General features: G+C 41.4%; 1 protein-coding gene across 1 annotated transcript in view; it reads left to right on the top strand.

Annotated features, from left to right (window-relative positions):
• LOC126481334 (protein adenylyltransferase Fic) overlaps positions 1-18,888 on the top strand; it is a 102,059-nt gene that overhangs the window by 69,395 nt on the left and 13,776 nt on the right. Inside the window, exon 3 of the mRNA XM_050105008.1 lies at positions 965-1,131. Within this exon, the coding sequence (XP_049960965.1) occupies positions 965-1,131 (167 nt within the window). The remainder of the gene's footprint in view (positions 1-964; positions 1,132-18,888) is intronic.

The raw sequence follows: 18,888 nt of genomic DNA, 5'->3' as shown, positions 1-18,888 counted from the left end.
GCTCCCATCTTGTTTGTTCCCTTCTCTCTCTCTCTCTCTCTCTGGATTATTTTCTCACCAGTTATTAAAATTCCTAGTTCCACAACCAATACCTCCCTTGGGTTGAAATAGTGGAAGTATTTTTTCAAAATTGTGCAGAGTTATGATCAACAGCAAATGAGTTGTGTAGCAAACAAGATGATAATAATTCTGTAGCAATGTATTCTCACAAAGCTTTTATATCTGTTTACTGTTTGTTATCATCATAGTGAGGTATCATGCCTTCACATCTGATGATTTAGCATAAAGACAGTATTTTGGATGAATGCTCAGGAGAGTGCAAGCAGCAGAAGAAGCAGCACAAGGGCTGAGGGTTACCATGGGGAAGAGGTGTTGCGGAGGGGGCAGGGGTACGAGCTGCACTTTATCTCACAGTGCTGGCACTAGATGTTCTTACTGGTTTGGGATGACATGGCATGGGATGAGACGGCACAGCATGGCAGTCACTTTGTAATGCCTGTGGTATATGTAGGTACTGCATTGCTATAGGGGTCCCTGATTCAGGATATTGTGAACAAATAGTGCAGCTGAGCTTTAGGGAATCGCAATATTCATATTTTTATGTTGACAGCCCCTTTGTTTTAATGTCATGAAACAACATGACATGTGGCATTTGTCACTCAAAAAACACAATATCAAACATCAACTGGCTTATTTTTTGGACTCCTTACTCAGATGTCCCTATTATGGTCATAGTCAGTGCAATCTGACTATGTAGCATGTTACATTAAAATTCAGTTTTGGCCTTGTAGTATGTATAGCAAGCACAGCTTTTCCTGAATCTGTTTAAGATTTGTATCCTTTAAAATTATAAACCCTACTTGTAAATAAAGTTGGTCTTTAATATCTGTTGGTCTCACTTATGTACATTTTTCTCTAGATGGTTTCTGTGTCTACAAAGTAATATGTAACAATTTTTGTGCAGCATATATATCACACTGTTGCCATTGAAGGAAATACAATGACACTGTCACAAACTCGATCCATTGTGGAAACAAGAATGGCCATTGGTGGAAAGAGTATTATGGAACACAATGAAATTCTAGGACTTGATGCTGCTTTAAAATATATAAATGCCACTCTTGTTAATAGGTAAGAACTGTGTTTTTACTATTACCTTAGTCTCAGGCACCTGTGACTTCTAGAACAGACATTGTGCTAATGCATTTAGGTGCAAAGATAAGTTTATCTTTGCAAGTACTTTACTCTTGTATTAAGCAAATAATATCTGTACTCTTATTACTGTTTGACTAATTTAAGATACCTTACTATTAACATTGCAACAAGCTGCTGCAGAAAATATATTAAGTCTGTTGCATTAGAGAAATTAAGGTAAAGGCAAGTTGAAAATAGGAGATACCAGCATTTGAATTGAGAAATGGATAGGCATACAACAGAAATGAAGAAAATGCGACATATTACTTACAAAGAGAGTCCAGTGTTAAGCGTACAAAAATAGTAATGGTAGTTGACTGCTCCAGAGCTGATATATACTGCATTGGCTTGAATATAAGCTGCACTTAAATAAAATATAAGCTCTGTCCATAATTTTGAGATGAGTGAAACAATCGATAGACTCGGTGTTCATTATATGAGTACTCTTAATTATATTTTAATGTTGTAATGTTGATAAATTACACAGAAGCACTAGCCTTCTAATTAGTCTATGCTGATGTCACTCTTAACTCCTGTACTGGCATTTGTCATTATTCCATCCTGAATTTTCCATTGTTTGCAGTATTTCAATGGACAGAGAGACAAGTTGTTTGCGTCAATCTGTGGCACTAACCGATACATCCATGGAATTCTATCTGTGATACGTTTGTGCCAGTTTGATTCTGACTTGTATAGTAAGCACATGCACATTGTGACATTTATCTTCCATCACTGTATGATGCATATATTTGCCAGTGTTAGATGATTGCCATTAAGGTCAGGCACTTTCAGTGCACCCTCAGTAGGTCAAGCTTGAGAACAAACTAGAGGACGACGGTTCAATCCCGCGTCCGGCCATCCTGATTTAGGTTTTCCGTGATTTCCCTAAATCGCTCCAGGCAAATGCCGGGATGGTTCCTTTCAAAGGGCACGGCCGACTTCCTTCCCCTTCCTTCCCTAATCTGATGAGACCGATGACCTCGCTGTCTGGTCTCCTTCCCCCAACAAACCAACCAACCAACCAACAAACTAGAGGGTTTGAAACTAGTCACCAAAATATATGTACACCACCTGTGACACATTTGTAATAATCTCTTCATGAAATAAAAGGTTGTTAGTCCTACATCAACAAAATGTTGAAACAGCTACATGTTGATTGAGTGAATGAGGGTCTTTCCATAGCAGACAGCATGTCCTGGAATTCTTCATGGATTTTATCCTTCATTATCTTACTGGTTGTGGATGCTAATCTCACGTGCAAGTATTAGTAGAATTAAACAACATTCCAAGTGCCTGCCAATTGTTGTTGTGTTTTCCATTTTGTTCCGAGTATTATATGTTGTTGTTGTTGTTGTTGTTGTGGTCTTCAGTCTTGAGACTGGTTTGATGCAGCTCTCCGTGCTACTCTATCCTGTTCAAGCTTCTTCATCACCCAGTACCTATTGCAACCTACATCCTTCTGAATCTGTTTAGTGTATTCATCACTTGGTCTCCCTCTACGATTTTTACCCTCCACACTGCCCTCCAATACTAAATTGGTGATCCCTTGGTGCCTCAGAATATGCCCCACCAACCGATCCCTTCTCCTGGTCAAGTTGTGCCACAAATTTCTCTTCTCTCCAATTCTATTCAGTATCTCCTCATTAGTTATGTGATCTACCCATCTAATCTGCACCATTCTTCTGTAGCACCATATTTCGAAAGCTTCTATTCTTTTCTTGTCTAAACTATTTAACGTCCAAGTTTCACTTCTATACATGACTACACTCCATACAAATACTTTCAGAAACCACTTCCTGACACTTAAATCTATACTCAATGTTAACAAATTTCTCTTCCTCAGAAACGCTTTCCTTGCCATTGACAGTCTACATTTTATATCCTCTCTACTTCGACCATCATCAGTTATTTTGCTCCCCAAATAGCAAAACTCATTTACTACTTTCAGCCTCTCATTTCCTAATCTAATTCCTGCAGAATCACCCGATTTAATTCGACTGCATTCCATTATCCTCGCTTTGCTTCTGTTGATGTTCATCTTATATCCTCCTTTCAAGACACTGTCCATTCCGTTCAGCTGCTCTTCCAGGCCTTTGCTGTCTCTGACAGAATTACAATGTCATCAGCGAACCTCAAAGTTTTTATTTCTTCTCCATGGATTTTCGTTCCTACTCCGAATTTTTCTTTTGTTTCCTTTACTGCTTACTCAATATACAAATTGAATAACATCGGGGATAGGCTACATCCCTGTCTCACTCCCTTCCCAACCACTGCTTCCCTTCGACTCTTATAACTGCCATCTGGTTTCTGTACAAATTGTAAATAGCATTTCACTCCCTGTATTTTACCCCTGCCACCTTCAGAATTTGAAAGAGAGTATTCCAGTCAGCATTGTCAAAAGCTTTCTCTAAGTCTACAAATGCTAGAAACGTAGGTTTGCCTTTCCTTAATCTATTTTCTAAGATAACTTGAGGGTCAGTATTGCCTCACATGTTCCAACATTTCTACGGAATTCAAACTGATCTTCCCCAAGGTTCACTTCTCTCAGTTTTTCCATTAGTCTGTAAAAAATTCGTGTTAGTATTTTGCAGCCATGGCTTATTAAACTGATAGTTCAATAATTTTCACATCTGTCAACACCTGCTTTCTTTGGGATTGGAATTATTATATTCTTCTTGAAGTCTGAGGGTATTTTGCCTGTCTCATACATCATGCTCACAAAATGGTAGAGTTTTGTTAGGTTGTTAGGCCTGGCTCTCCCAAGGCTCTCATTAGTTCTAATGGAATGTTGCCTACTCCCGGGCCCTTGTTTCGACTCAGGTCTTTCAGTGCTCTGTCAAACTCTTCAAGCAGTATCATATCTCCTATTTCATCTTCATCTACATTCTCTTCCATTTCTGTAATATTGTCCTCAAGAACATCGCCCTTGTATAGGCCCTCTATATACTCCTTCCACCCTTCTGCTTTCTCGGTTATAACTGGGATGCCATCTGAGCTCTTGATATTCATACAAGTGGTTCTCTTCTCTCCAAAGGTCTCTTTAATTTTCCTGTAGGCAGTATCTATCTTACCCCTAGTGATATACGCCTCTACATCCTTACATTTGTCCTCAAGCCATCCCTGCTTAGCCATTTTGCACTTCCTGTCGATCTCATTTTTGAGACGTTTGTATTCCTTTTTGCCTGCTTCATTTACTGCATTTTTATATTTTCTCCTTTCATCAATTAAATTCAATATTTCTTCTGTTACCCAAGGATTTCTATTAGCCCTCGTCTTTTTACCTACTTGATCATCTGCTGCCTTCACTACTTCATCCCTCAGAGCTACCCATTCTTCTTCTACTGTATTTCCTTCCCCCATTCCTGTCAATTGTTCCCTTATGCTCTCCCTGAAACTCTCTGCAACTTCTGGTTCTTTCAGTTTATCCAGGTCCCATCTCCTTAAATTCTCACCTTTTTGCAGTTTCTTCAGTTTCAATCTGCAGTTCATAACCAATAGATTGTGGTCAGAATCCACATCTGCCCCTGGAAATGTCTTACAATTTAAAACCTGGTTCCTAAATCTCTGTCTTACCATTATATAATCTATCTGAAACCTTCCAGTATCTCCAGGCTTCTTCCATGTATACAACCTTCTTTTATGATTCTTGAACCAAGTGTTAGCTATGATTAAGTCATGCTCTGTGCAAAATTCTACCAGGCGGCTTCCTCTTTCATTCCTTAATCCCATTCCATATTCACCTACTACGTTTCCTTGTCTTCCCTTTCCTACTATCGAGTTCCAGTCACCCATGACTATTAAATTTTCATCTCCCTTCACTTCCTGAATAATTTCTTTTATCTCATCAAACATTTCATCAATGTCTTCGTCATCTGCAGAGCTAGTTGGCATATAAACTTGTACTACTGTGGTAGGTGTGGGCTTCGTATCTATCTTGGCCACAATAATGCGTTCACTATGCTGTTTGTAGTAGCTTACCTGCATTCCTATTTTCATATTCATTATTAAAGCTACTCCTTCATTACCCCTATTTGATTTTGTGTTTATAACCCTGTAGTCACCTGACCAGAAGTCTTGTTCCTCCTGCCACCAAACTTCACTATATCTAACTTTAACCTATTCATTTCCCTTTTTAAATTTTCTAACCTACCTGCCCGATTAAAGGATCTGACATTCCAACGCTCCGATCCATAGAACGTCAGTTTTTTTTCTGCTGATAACAATGTCCTCCTGAGTAGTCCCCACCCAGAGATCCAAATGGGGGACTATTTTACCTCCAGAATATTTTACCCAAGAGGACGCCATCATCATTTAACCATACAGTAAAGCTGCATGCCCTCAGGAGTATGCCCGAGTATTATATAGTATTGTATATTTATTGTGTCCACAATATTATCTAAAAGTGGCATTACAGATAAGAGTATATCAGTAAGATGTTTAAAAGACACAGACTTTATGAGAGTAAAGAATAGTTCCTGTACCTTGAGTGGACCTCTCTGACACATTTGACAATGTGACTACCACTTTCTAATGTGGATAAACTGTTACAACAACTAAAAACAACTAGCCCCTTGTCGCACCTCTGTTAAAGCAACTGCAACTGTTCTTTATTGTCATACATTTTAACAGTTTTGGGGCTGCTTCAGCTGGAATACCTGGGAACCATGAACAAAACTATGATTTCTTTGCTGTTAACACTAACTTTTTTCACAAGTTTTCAGTAAACGCAACAGGGCTTGAGGTGACCAAAAGTGCGCTGTGTATTTGCAGTTTTTTCACATATAATGTATCATCATTGTAGCTCATATCTGAAACTTAATGATCTCCAAAGTATGGTTTGATTTGATTTATTTATTTATTTACTCATTCATTCATTCCCCCAGGGATCATCTCACAATGATATAGGATTTGAAACTTCCTGGCAGATTAAAACTGTGTGCCCGACCGAGACTCGAACTCAGGACCTTTGCCTTTCGCGGGCAAGTGCTCTACCAACTGAGCTACCGAAGCACGACTCACGCCCGGTACTCACAGCTTTACTTCTGCCAGTACCTCGTCTCCTACCTTCCAGCTTGCCCGCGAAAGGCAAAGGTCCCGAGTTCGAGTCTCGGTCGGGCACACAGTTTTAATCTGCCAGGAAGTTTCATATCAGCGCACACTCCGCTGCAGAGTGAAAATCTCATTCTGGATATAGGATTTGTCAACATAATACAATGAAAATGAATAGTGTAAAATATGTCAGTGTGCTTTTATGAGGATAAGACAGCTGTTTCGCCATGGCCTTGAAGGAACCATTCTGCATTTGGCTGAAATGATTCTGAAATCCACGGACAGAGAGAGCAAATTACCCCTCTTGAATGTGAGATCAGTGTCTTAACAACTGTATTTCATTTGGATGGTTCTTGTTATACAGTGTTCTTTATTTTTGCACACAGTTTGCTCTGAATAATATTTAATATAAAACTTAGTTTTGTGCTTCATCACTGCACACAGTAAGGACAAAGCTGGTGAAGTCTGGACAGCAAACATGCTGCTGTACCCAATGTACTGACTCTAATCAATTTGGGATACTGACTCCAGGACAATAAACGTGCAGCTATGCCCCATGCATATCGTAATGTCCTCCCTCAGTCCACCCAAAAAGCTGAATCAGCTTACCTCAATGACAAATGATATTTGAACTCCACAAAAGGTAGTATCCTATGACTATAATATCAGTGAGTCATAGTTGGGATCAGCCAACTCATTCAAGTAATTTGTAGCAATATGAAATGTAATTGTCATGTTGGCTCAGTCAAGAGTAAAGCAGGTAGTAGACTTCAATTTATTGATAGAATATTGAGGAAGTGTAATGGATCTATAAAGGAGATTGCTTACAGATCACTTGTGTGACCCATTCTAGAATATTGTCCAAGTGGACAATAGGACAGGCAGGGGATATTGAAGTTATACAGACAAGGGCAGCACGAATGGTCGCAAGTGTGTTTGACCTTTGGGAAAGTGTCGCAGAGGTACTGAAGAAACGGAACTGGTGGACTCTTGAAGAGAGACATAAAAAATGCCGAGAAAGTCTATTAGCAAAATTTTGAGAGCTGGCTTTCAATGATTAGGAAAACATAATACAGCCCCCTATGTATCACTCACGTAGGATCATGGTGACAAGATTAGAATAATTACAATATACACTAAGGTATTTAAACAATAATTCTGCCCGCATCAATAAATGGATGGAATGGGAAGGAACCATAATAACTTTGACAACAGGACATACCCTCTGCCATGCACTTCACAGTGGTTCACAGAGAATACATGTAGAAGTAGATGTAGATGTAGTCTTCGTCATCGTCATCGTCATCACCACCACCACCACCACAACCACCACCACCACCACCACCACCACCACCACCGTCATCTTCAGTCAGAAGAGTAGTTCAATGCAGCTCTCCATGTTAGTATCTCTTGTGCAAGCATCTTCATCTCTGCATAACTACCACAACCTACATTCATTTGAATGTTGGCCACATATCAGGGGTATATTGAAGTAACCGCCAACTATAATTATATGAGTTTGGCTCCTGTTTGTAATAAGACTAAAGCTTTCTTTGGACTGTTAGTAATTTATCATTCAAGTTGGGTGGTCTGTAAAGGGAGCCAGTTAAACAATGGAAACTCCAGATAGGAATATCAACAATGTAGGAAAAGATAGGTCACTACTTACCATAAAGATGACACATAAAGTTGCAGACAGGCACCATTGAAAGACACTTACACAAAGCGTTCAGCCACAGCCTTTGTCAGTAAATGACACACACACACACACACACACACACACACACACACACACACACCCCTCATGCACACACATCTGCCAACTCCAGCATCTTGGACTGGAATGCAACATCATGTGGAATGCGAGCAGCAATCTGGAGGGTGCAGAGAAGGGGAAGGGATACTAGTGTACAGTTGGGAGAGAGACAAATACTGTCAGGTGGAATATGCAGGGCCTAGACTGCCAACAGTGCAGAGTCAGGAGGTTGTGGTGCAGGGAGTGTTGTGGGGCAGGGGGACGTGGAAAAAAAGGATCAGAAAGTGAAAGGAGCAGGGAAAGAAGGGCAGATGCATTGACAGAACTCTACAAATAAACAAGGTGAGAGATACAAATGGGGAGGCGATGATAAGATGTAGGGAGTGGAAACTGTTGGGTGGAGGGTTTGGGGAGAGTCTGTTACCGTAGATTGAGGCTAGGATAATTATGTCAGCAGAGAATGTGTTGTAAGGATGACTCCCATCTGTGCAGTTTAGAAAAGCTGTTAGTGGAGGGGCTCATGTAATGAAGCAGCCATTGAAATCAAGCATGTTATGTTCAGCTGCATGTTGTGCTACAGGGTGATCTAGTTTGCTCTTGGCTTCTGTCCTTTCCTTCACAACCTCAACACCTACTCTCCCATCCACTTTTATCTTGTTCTCCTCAACCCAATGTGCTATCTTCCTATATGTTGACTTCCTCCCCTCTGGTGGCTCCATCTGCCTATCTGTCGACATTAAACCCTCCAACCACCAACAGTACCTGCATTTCAACAGCTGTCATCCTTTTCACGCCAAAAAATCTCTCCCATACAGCCTGGCCACTTGGGGACAGTGTATCTACATTGAAAAGAACTCCTTTGCTCAGTATGCTGAGGGCCTCATCAAGGCCTTCACAGACAGGCACTATTCCCCACACCTAGTCTGCAAACAGATCTTCTGGGCCATTTCCCCATCTTCCCACTACCTCCAAGAACCAGCCACAAATGTGTGCCCCCTTTGTCACCCAGTACCACTCGGACTGGAACAACTGAACCAGATCCTTCTCCAAGGCTTTGATTACCTAACTGAGATCCTGCTCACCCTGCTAAAGTAGTTTTCTGTTGTCTACCCGACCTCCACGACATCCTAGTCCATCCCTATGCCACTTCCATTCCCAAAACCTTTCCACAAGGATCATTTCCCTGTGGAAGACCCAAATGCAAGACCTACCCGATCCACCCATCCAGCATTTCGTATTCCAATTCTGTCACAGTTTTATCCTACTCCATTAGGCGCCGGGCTACCTGTGAAAGCAGCCACGTCATTCACCAGCTCTGCTGCAATCATTGCACAGTTTTGTATGTTGTTATGACTACCAACAAGCTGTCCACCAGGATGAATGGCCATTACCAAAGTGTGACAAAGAGCAAAGTAGACCAGCCTGTGGCACACCTTGCAGCTGAACATAACATGCTGGATTTCAATGGATGCTTCACCACCCAAGCCACCTGGATCCTCCTTCCACCACCAGCTTTTCTGAGTTGCGCAGATAAGTTATCCTTACAACATATTCTCCACCTCCATAATCATTCCGGCCTCAACCTATGGTAACATATTGTCCTCACACCCTCGAATCAACAGTTTCCATATCCTCTGTCCTATCATCCCCTCCCCATCCTCATCTCCCACCCTCCTTGTTAGCCACCCTCTGCAATGCAACTGCCCATCTTTCCCTACTCCTTTCCATTCCTGCCCCTTTGTAACCTCCCCCCTCACTTATCGACCTTAATGACAGTGAAAAATGAAACCGCGTGTACCTAATGGGAGTTTTGGAAAAGCAATCGTCACCGAAGTTAACCTGTCGGTAAAGAGGGAGGAAAGGGTTACATCTATATGAAAGGAAAAATGCAAATGAAACTGGTGGAAATTAATTTTGAAAAGGGGTAAAGTTAATAAAGAAAGTAAATGTGCGGCCGTTACGTTAACAATTAACTAGCGGTAATTAGGTATTTGAGATTTGGGGAAATCACGGTCGCCAGTCCTAAGGACAATTACTATAGTAACTGAAAAAGAAAGATTATTACACATATAATTAGCACTAGAAGCGTGGCAACTGAAGGTTGACACGTGTAGTGTGAAAACTGAAAGTTTGTCAGAAGTAATAAATTTCGCTACACCCTGACTTAATTTAGCAAAAGAATTAATAAAACCGGAAAATCGAAAGTTAATTTAGTGACTGAAGTTAATAGTGAGCTTTCTTTCTGAAGCACATCGGAATTCAGTAAAATACAGTTAGTCTTGGACTACCTCAACAATCGTTTCAAAAGCTACTTGAATCTACGCAATTTAGAAATAAGAGATTTAACTTTGATCTTGAATTAAATGACTCTGAACAATTAACAATAGTAAAATGTAGTACGTACCAAGCTGAGCTGCAGTCACAGGTAAGCTAAAATACGGTAACAAAGCTTGCACTCTTAATTCGTGCTTGCGTAATCTGAATATTGTAGCCAGCTCTGAGACTTTAACTGAACTTTGAAATTAAAGCAGTGAAATGGAATTATGCTGGCGTTTGAATTTCAACGACACTCGGGTTCATTTCGGAAAAGGAAGGGACCCTGCTTGGCAATGCAATTGGGACAATGAGCAACAAAGGTTCATGCTAAGTTGCTGTAATTTTGCGAGGCAAATGGAACAATTTGAAAAGCTGAGGTCTGCCATACAGTTCTGAAACTTTACGTGCTTTTAGTCTTCCTTGTTGGTTGATTGAAGGTTTGAAGCCGTCGATCGAGGAGGTGGCGACAGTCACTCATTGTCGGCCGTCGCTGTTGCAGAAGCTGGATGTTGGCGCGCCTTCTTCTCGACACGGTCTCCAGGCGAAACGGGCTCTTGATGTGCGCCAGCTAATGCTTCCCGTCCGCGACACCATGTCAGAAACTATCATCGCGAGTCGAGCGCAATTACATGCTGCCAAACCCCGAAAGCGCGGCAACTCGCGGGAGCGTCACACAACACCTGCTCCACTCGCTACTCCCGCCAGACTCTCCCTGTTCTGCCCGCGCTCCACGCGGCAGAGTTAACACTACCAAAGATCCTACACACTTTGATTCTTCACACAACCTATCGATGTAATCGTTCGATAGCAGTTTTCCCTAGGCAAGACCCAGCGTAAAAATACAAATACTCTTTACACAACAAACCAATTATACATCGACATAAGTGCATAAATATATATATATACAAACAGTAAAACAATTACAATATATAAAGAGGCAGTAATGTCATATCTTGAGGTAACAAAACAAGGAAAAAAATAATAGTACAATAGATGGAAATAGGAGTATATGCATTTCCGGCGTTACAAGTGCCCCACATTGTCTGAGGATGTTCGTGTAACGTAAACAGACTCAGAAAATGTCCCAAAAAAGAAACAGCGGAAATGCATATGCTCAAAACATCAACAAAATTTAGCATTCGTCTAATTAATCATAAATCAATTTTTAGACCATAATAATTGAGTGGGGACACTCCTAATCTTATTCCACTCTGTCATCTTGCACAAAATAAAACAGGTTGACAACATATTAAAATTCATAGAAGATATAGAAAATGGTTTAGCTATTCCAAAATCATTAAAATTCGTAACACTATGAGAAATGGAATACTATTTGCAAAATTAATCAGAGTACATGGTCATAAAAACAGGTAGATCAAAATACGCAAATTAATAATTAATTACATAGAATACACATTTTTACATAACCCTTTCATAATTAATATTCTCGTCATGGGAGTCCATTAAACGCTAAACAAGAAAATAACACACATCAGATCGAAAAAAACATAAATATTGACAGTAGAATTCTTTCAGCTGTCCAGGAAGAAAAACAATTCCGCCTTCCGTACTCGCAAGTACAAAGAATGCCGACAGCGGCACAAGAGCCGACAGCGGCACAAGAGCCGACAGCGGCTCGCCTTGCCAGTATTGTTGCGCCCGCGTGTGCGGCACGCTTGATCTCACTCGCCCTTGTGACGGCGTTTCCAGAACGTCCGTTTCACTGAATTCTTTAGGAAAAACTCACTCCCGAGTAATCTCAAGGAGTCCCTTAATACTATCACAGTGGTTAACTCAACACTGTCCATCATCACACGCATGTACTAGCCTGAAACTTAAAACAGCGTCTAAGTACATCGGCAATGACTAGTAAATCACATCTTTATGGAATCTTACAGCTATTTACAAAATCATATTTACATTCCTTAACCTACTGTGACTCAGCTGAAAACTTAACTAGCAGCTTGGATTTTTCAGTTGATTAGATCATGATTAAATTGATTAAAATTAAATTGATTAATCAAAATTAATTACTTATTAATTACAACTTCTTTAATCACCTTGGTCAGTCAAAAGCATGGCAATCTAGCAAATCGTTAAATCTTACACTCTATATTTACATATTGTACAAATTACCCATTGTGTGGTATTAATCGATCCTAGGTTGGTACAATTTCAAATCTATTATATTTCGTGTACCTAATAGCTTTCCAGAGCTTGGATACTCTAAGCAATAAGCATTTGTGTGAGGTATACCAATGACTTTATATGGTCCATTATAAACAAACTTAAATTTAGAGATTTCATTGTCTATCTCGCTCGATTTCTCATGAGCTTTTACAAGTACTAAGTCTCCGATCGCAAACTTAGCAAAACGCGCTTTAGCGTCATGACGACGTATGCGAGCATCGGCTTTAAGCTTCATTACTTCTCGCAAACGATCTTTTTTCACACCAATACTAATGTCAATCCGTGGAGGGAATTTGATTATCTCTTCCACTAAACTTTTACTTCTGTCATCCAACAGGATTTCCTCTGGAGAAAATCCCGTCGATTCATGTCTCAAGGTGTTCATAATTCTCTTAAATTCTGCTTCATATTTTCCCCATGCCCTATGGTTGTGATGGCAATAGGTACGGGAAAGTCGGCCTCGTCTTTGTTCGTGTGTTACGTTTGACACACCGTCTACAATACTTTCCAATTCACTTTCTACACTATTGTCAATGCCGAGATTCCTCACATTACAGTAGTTCAAATTCATACCTACGTCAATACCATTCGGCCAGTTAACAATGTGTATAGGCTGGTATTGCCTATGCACACCGTCTCCTGCCTCGTCAAAACTAACTACTATTGTTTTATCTTGGGACGTACATGTCAACGTTTTGCTTTCGCAGTTAATCACTGCACGGTACTTTAACAGCCAATCTAACCCGATAATTACTTCCGTAGTTAAGTCTGGCACGACGACAAACTCTTGTTCAAATCGTGCCCCACATATCTCGAAGCTGACAAAAATCTGTTTTGTGACCGGTTTACTGGCCTTCCCAGTAGCACCGATAATTTTCACTCCTGTTACTGGCATAACTACGATGTCAGGTCTGTCTTTCAGTAACTCAAATATTTTCCCAGATACAGCACTCAATTCTGCACCGGTGTCAATCAACACGTTTAGTTGTAGGTCGTGCATATTAACAGACACCACTATCTGTCTACACTTGTCCTCGACTGTTTCTTTATTTTCCCACAGTAAATCCTCGTCTATATCCAGGTCATTCCAGAAAAAACCATCCGGCTTTGATCCTAAATCCGGTTTATCTGGCGGCTTTTTCAGTCTCTGTTCACATACAGTTTTAATTTCAACACGTTTGTCCTGAGGCTTAGTCTCTAGCTTCGCCTCCAATACCGAAACCTTTTCCTGTAACTCGTCAACTAGTGAGTGTTGCTTTGCTATCAATTCACTAATTGTCACCTTCGTTGATTCCTCTTTGGTCAGATTGATCTCATCTGCCAATCTACCTGGAAGAATGTGCCCAGTAGCATCTGAAATTACTTCCTCTGGATCTGCGCAACCCACACTGCTACCGTCTGACCGTATAACGTCAGCTCTAACCTCATACACGCTGTAATCTACGTGCTTCTCTACCAATCGTGTCCGGCTACCACTAAAATTTTCATAATCTTTCTCCTTAATACTCTCGCAATGTTTAAACTGGATGTTCGCGTTGGATGGGTCGGCTACTTCTACCACTATAACTTTCGGTAAAGTCTGCCGGTTAGGGCCAGAACTTTCCGTTACTCCTTCAACATCTAACTCCTGCGGGACGAAACACGACGAATCTTGCTCGTGCTGCCCATTAACATCAACTATTTCTGGTAAAGTCTGCCGGTTAGGGCCAGAACTTTCAATCACTTCACAAATACTATCTTCCTGTGGGACGAGACGCGGCAAATACTGCACGCGCTCCCCATAAACACTTCTCCCATACAGACCCCTATAATCTCTTAGTTCGTCGTATAAGCGACCGAACTGCCTTAACCAGACCTCATCCCTCTCTGCATCCCCTCGCTCAATGACGGACGTTTTATCCGACATCTGATCTTCTCTAAACAATTGCGAATCATTCTTAAACTCAATCTCCAGTTCCGCTGCGGGTATTACAGCTGCCACTTTATGATCGATTTCCGGAACACTACTTAAATTGTTCTCACTGACAGCGAATGTATTTTCTACTGCCGTGTATACAGCTGATCTACTACTTGTGGGCGCACTCTTTTCTCTTAACACTGGCACACTCTCCCGCCGTTGATTATTCCATACGGAATTTTCATAATGACGATACCTGGGTTTTCTCCTGTTATTGGGCCGCCAAAATTTCTCCACGCCCGGTCGGCCCCTCACCGGCGCGGCTAATGGTTTCCCTGTCTCGTCCCAGCAGATACGCTCCCCGGATACTGCTGAGGCGGCTGGTCACACCCTCTGGCGTTATTACTATTCTGCGCAGCCCGTATCACGCTAGTATGATACTGGTTTCCGTCATTCCGGTTATTATTTGCATTGTACCGATTGTTATTACGGTCCGAACCATTATTGTCATTGCTGCGGTATGCATTATTCCCATGGTTATCGTTGTTATGGTTGGGGTGGTACCCGTTGTTGTTACCACGGCCTCTACCACTGTCGCGATTATTGCGCCAATTGTCCTCGTCCTCAACTCTTTCCAGGAAATCATTGATTGTCCTGTAATTGCTTCCTACGTAGCGTTTTGTATCATCTGGAAGCTTCTTGTAGAGTTCCCAGACTATTTCGGATTCCGTGCGGCGATCACGCAAATATTCCAACTTGCGGATCCAGCCCTCACAAAACTCCCTCATCGAACCGCGCGAATTCGCATCGAAAGGCCTCGATACGACAAATTCGCGCCAGACACTTTGCTGTTTTTGCTCTGACCAGTATTCAGCCAGAAACAAATTTTTAAACTCGTCAAAAGTCAGGTTCGTAATGTTGAGGTTTAGGCCCCAACGCTTGGCATCACCAGCCAACACATCAATAACCGCATTAATTTTTCTCTCATTAGTCCATGATCTGGGTAAAACTCTTTCACAATTTTTAATGAAATCCGTCGGGTGTATACCGCCTTTTTTCAAGGGGTCGAACCACTCCTCTTTCGTCAACAACTCCGAACTATGTGCACAGATTGGCACATAGCTCTGTTTTTCGTCAAGTTTCCTTTCTAATTCCGACATCCTCGTAATCACTTGGCAAGTGGTTGTCGCAAGCGTTTCCACTTCCCTCTTTTTCTCTTCGCAGGTGTTAGCCTGCTTCGTCACTTTGGTATCTACTTCGGATACTAAAGCCTTTAAAGTTTCCACCTTCTGTTGATCCTCTTTTCTCACTAATTGAATTTGTTCCGTCCCCTTATTCTCGATGATCGGAGCAACTGCGTCTCCTACACTTTTCTCGATTCTGCTAATTTCGGAATCAAAACGAGTATTTATGCTCGCAATTTCCGCCTGAACGCCTATCATTTCCTGTTTAAGGTTACCGATTTCGGTATTAATCACGACAATATCGTCTTTGATTTTATCAACTTTTGTGTTAACAACTTCAACATTGTTGTTAACAACATTAATAGCTTTGTTCTGATTGTCTAGCATTCGTTCAATTTTTTCAGACAGAGCTACTTGCTTGGCAGCCTGAGCTGCTTGCTCGGCAGCCTGAGCTTCTTGCTTGGCAGCCTGAGCTTCTTGCTTGGCAGCCTGATCTTTAATTTCTGCCGATTGACTCTTGATTTCGTTAATCAAAACATTCAATAAATCAGTTAAATTCCCGGAAATCACCGGTTTTACTTCCGTAGCGGCTTCCTCTTTCATTGTCCCCCCGTATTCGTCATCAAGGGATTCAGATTTGATTTTCACTTCCGATTCCGAAACATTTTCTAAAGTCTGGAATTCCATTTCTGCTCTTTGTTGCGTTTCGGCGGTCGCATCTTTCATGCTAGCCGCCTGCCCCGGAACAATGGGTACCGCTGTGCGCGTTTCCCACTGTTCGACCGATTGTTCCGTATCTAAGTCTACCAAATTTTGGTAATTGTTGCCTTCACTCATTTTAATAATTTACAATATAAATACAAAATCTCAACTCTAATTAGGATTCCTCACACGAATATTCTCGCTGACGTATCGACCATTTCGTAACCAGTACTTTGTTACGAGATTTGCACAATGCAAAATTCGTGTCCAGAACAACCTCAAATTTGAAGATTGTCCTGTCACCAGGTCGCCACGTGTAACCTCCCCCCTCACTTATCGACCTTAATGACAGTGAAAAATGAAACCGCGTGTACCTAATGGGAGTTTTGGAAAAGCAATCGTCACCGAAGTTAACCTGTCGGTAAAGAGGGAGGAAAGGGTTACATCTATATGAAAGGAAAAATGCAAATGAAACTGGTGGAAATTAATTTTGAAAAGGGGTAAAGTTAATAAAGAAAGTAAATGTGCGGCCGTTACGTTAACAATTAACTAGCGGTAATTAGGTATTTGAGATTTGGGGAAATCACGGTCGCCAGTCCTAAGGACAATTACTATAGTAACTGAAAAAGAAAGATTATTACACATATAATTAGCACTAGAAGCGTGGCAACTGAAGGTTGACACGTGTAGTGTGAAAACTGAAAGTTTGTCAGAAGTAATAAATTTCGCTACACCCTGACTTAATTTAGCAAAAGAATTAATAAAACCGGAAAATCGAAAGTTAATTTAGTGACTGAAGTTAATAGTGAGCTTTCTTTCTGAAGCACATCGGAATTCAGTAAAATACAGTTAGTCTTGGACTACCTCAACAATCGTTTCAAAAGCTACTTGAATCTACGCAATTTAGAAATAAGAGATTTAACTTTGATCTTGAATTAAATGACTCTGAACAATTAACAATAGTAAAATGTAGTACGTACCAAGCTGAGCTGCAGTCACAGGTAAGCTAAAATACGGTAACAAAGCTTGCACTCTTAATTCGTGCTTGCGTAATCTGAATATTGTAGCCAGCTCTGAGACTTTAACTGAACTTTGAAATTAAAGCAGTGAAATGGAATTATGCTGGCGTTTGAATTTCAACGACACTCGGGTTCATTTCGGAAAAGGAAGGGACCCTGCTTGGCAATGCAATTGGGACAATGAGCAACAAAGGTTCATGCTAAGTTGCTGTAATTTTGCGAGGCAAATGGAACAATTTGAAAAGCTGAGGTCTGCCATACAGTTCTGAAACTTTACGTGCTTTTAGTCTTCCTTGTTGGTTGATTGAAGGTTTGAAGCCGTCGATCGAGGAGGTGGCGACAGTCACTCATTGTCGGCCGTCGCTGTTGCAGAAGCTGGATGTTGGCGCGCCTTCTTCTCGACACGGTCTCCAGGCGAAACGGGCTCTTGATGTGCGCCAGCTAATGCTTCCCGTCCGCGACACCATGTCAGAAACTATCATCGCGAGTCGAGCGCAATTACATGCTGCCAAACCCCGAAAGCGCGGCAACTCGCGGGAGCGTCACACAACACCTGCTCCACTCGCTACTCCCGCCAGACTCTCCCTGTTCTGCCCGCGCTCCACGCGGCAGAGTTAACACTACCAAAGATCCTACACACTTTGATTCTTCACACAACCTATCGATGTAATCGTTCGATAGCAGTTTTCCCTAGGCAAGACCCAGCGTAAAAATACAAATACTCTTTACACAACAAACCAATTATACATCGACATAAGTGCATAAATATATATATATACAAACAGTAAAACAATTACAATATATAAAGAGGCAGTAATGTCATATCTTGAGGTAACAAAACAAGGAAAAAAATAATAGTACAATAGATGGAAATAGGAGTATATGCATTTCCGGCGTTACACCTTCCCCCCCCCCCCCCCCCCCCCCCCCCCCCCCTACACTGGCCTGGCACACAACCTTCTGTTATTGCTCTATTGACTGCACAATCTGCCAGACAGCATTCCACTCTCTTTCCCTACACATGTGTAATAATCTCTCTTTCCCTTTCCTCCCTCCTCCAGACTGCTACTTCCATCCTATGTGATAACTGCATTCTGACTCAGGCTGCTGGAGTGGGTGGTCATGTGTGTGTGAGGTGTGGTTGCTTGTGTACATGAATGGTGTGTGTTTCTCTTTTTCTGATGAAGTCTGTGGCCGAAAGCTCTGTGTAAGTGTCTTATTGGACACACAGTGAACAGCGTCGCTCATAGAAAATCCAAATACCTGAAATGTACCCATCCTGAACAAGTTCTCAGCACCGGCATCAGCAGCGACCAAAAATGTAATAGAATGAAGCACTGACTTGTGTAAGAGGCAAGTGCCATCAATTGTCCCAACAGTACAATGTTCTGTTTGTTACAGCTGCCCAGCTTCCATGTGGCCATTATCAAAATGGTGCAAGCCTAAACTCAAATGATGCTGCAGCACCATTGTTGACATGTATGGAGCACTTGGTAAAAAACCCTTAACTCATTAAACAACTTTGGAGCGGTCATAAGCATTGGATTCATGGTTTCACCCATGTCCATATCATGAGCATTC

The sequence above is a fragment of the Schistocerca serialis genome, chromosome 5 (genome assembly GCF_023864345.2).
Source record: "Schistocerca serialis cubense isolate TAMUIC-IGC-003099 chromosome 5, iqSchSeri2.2, whole genome shotgun sequence".
Taxonomy (NCBI): Eukaryota; Metazoa; Arthropoda; class Insecta; order Orthoptera; family Acrididae; genus Schistocerca; species Schistocerca serialis.
Note: the sequence above shows the minus strand (reverse complement) of the source record. Positions and strands in the feature narration are given on the sequence as shown.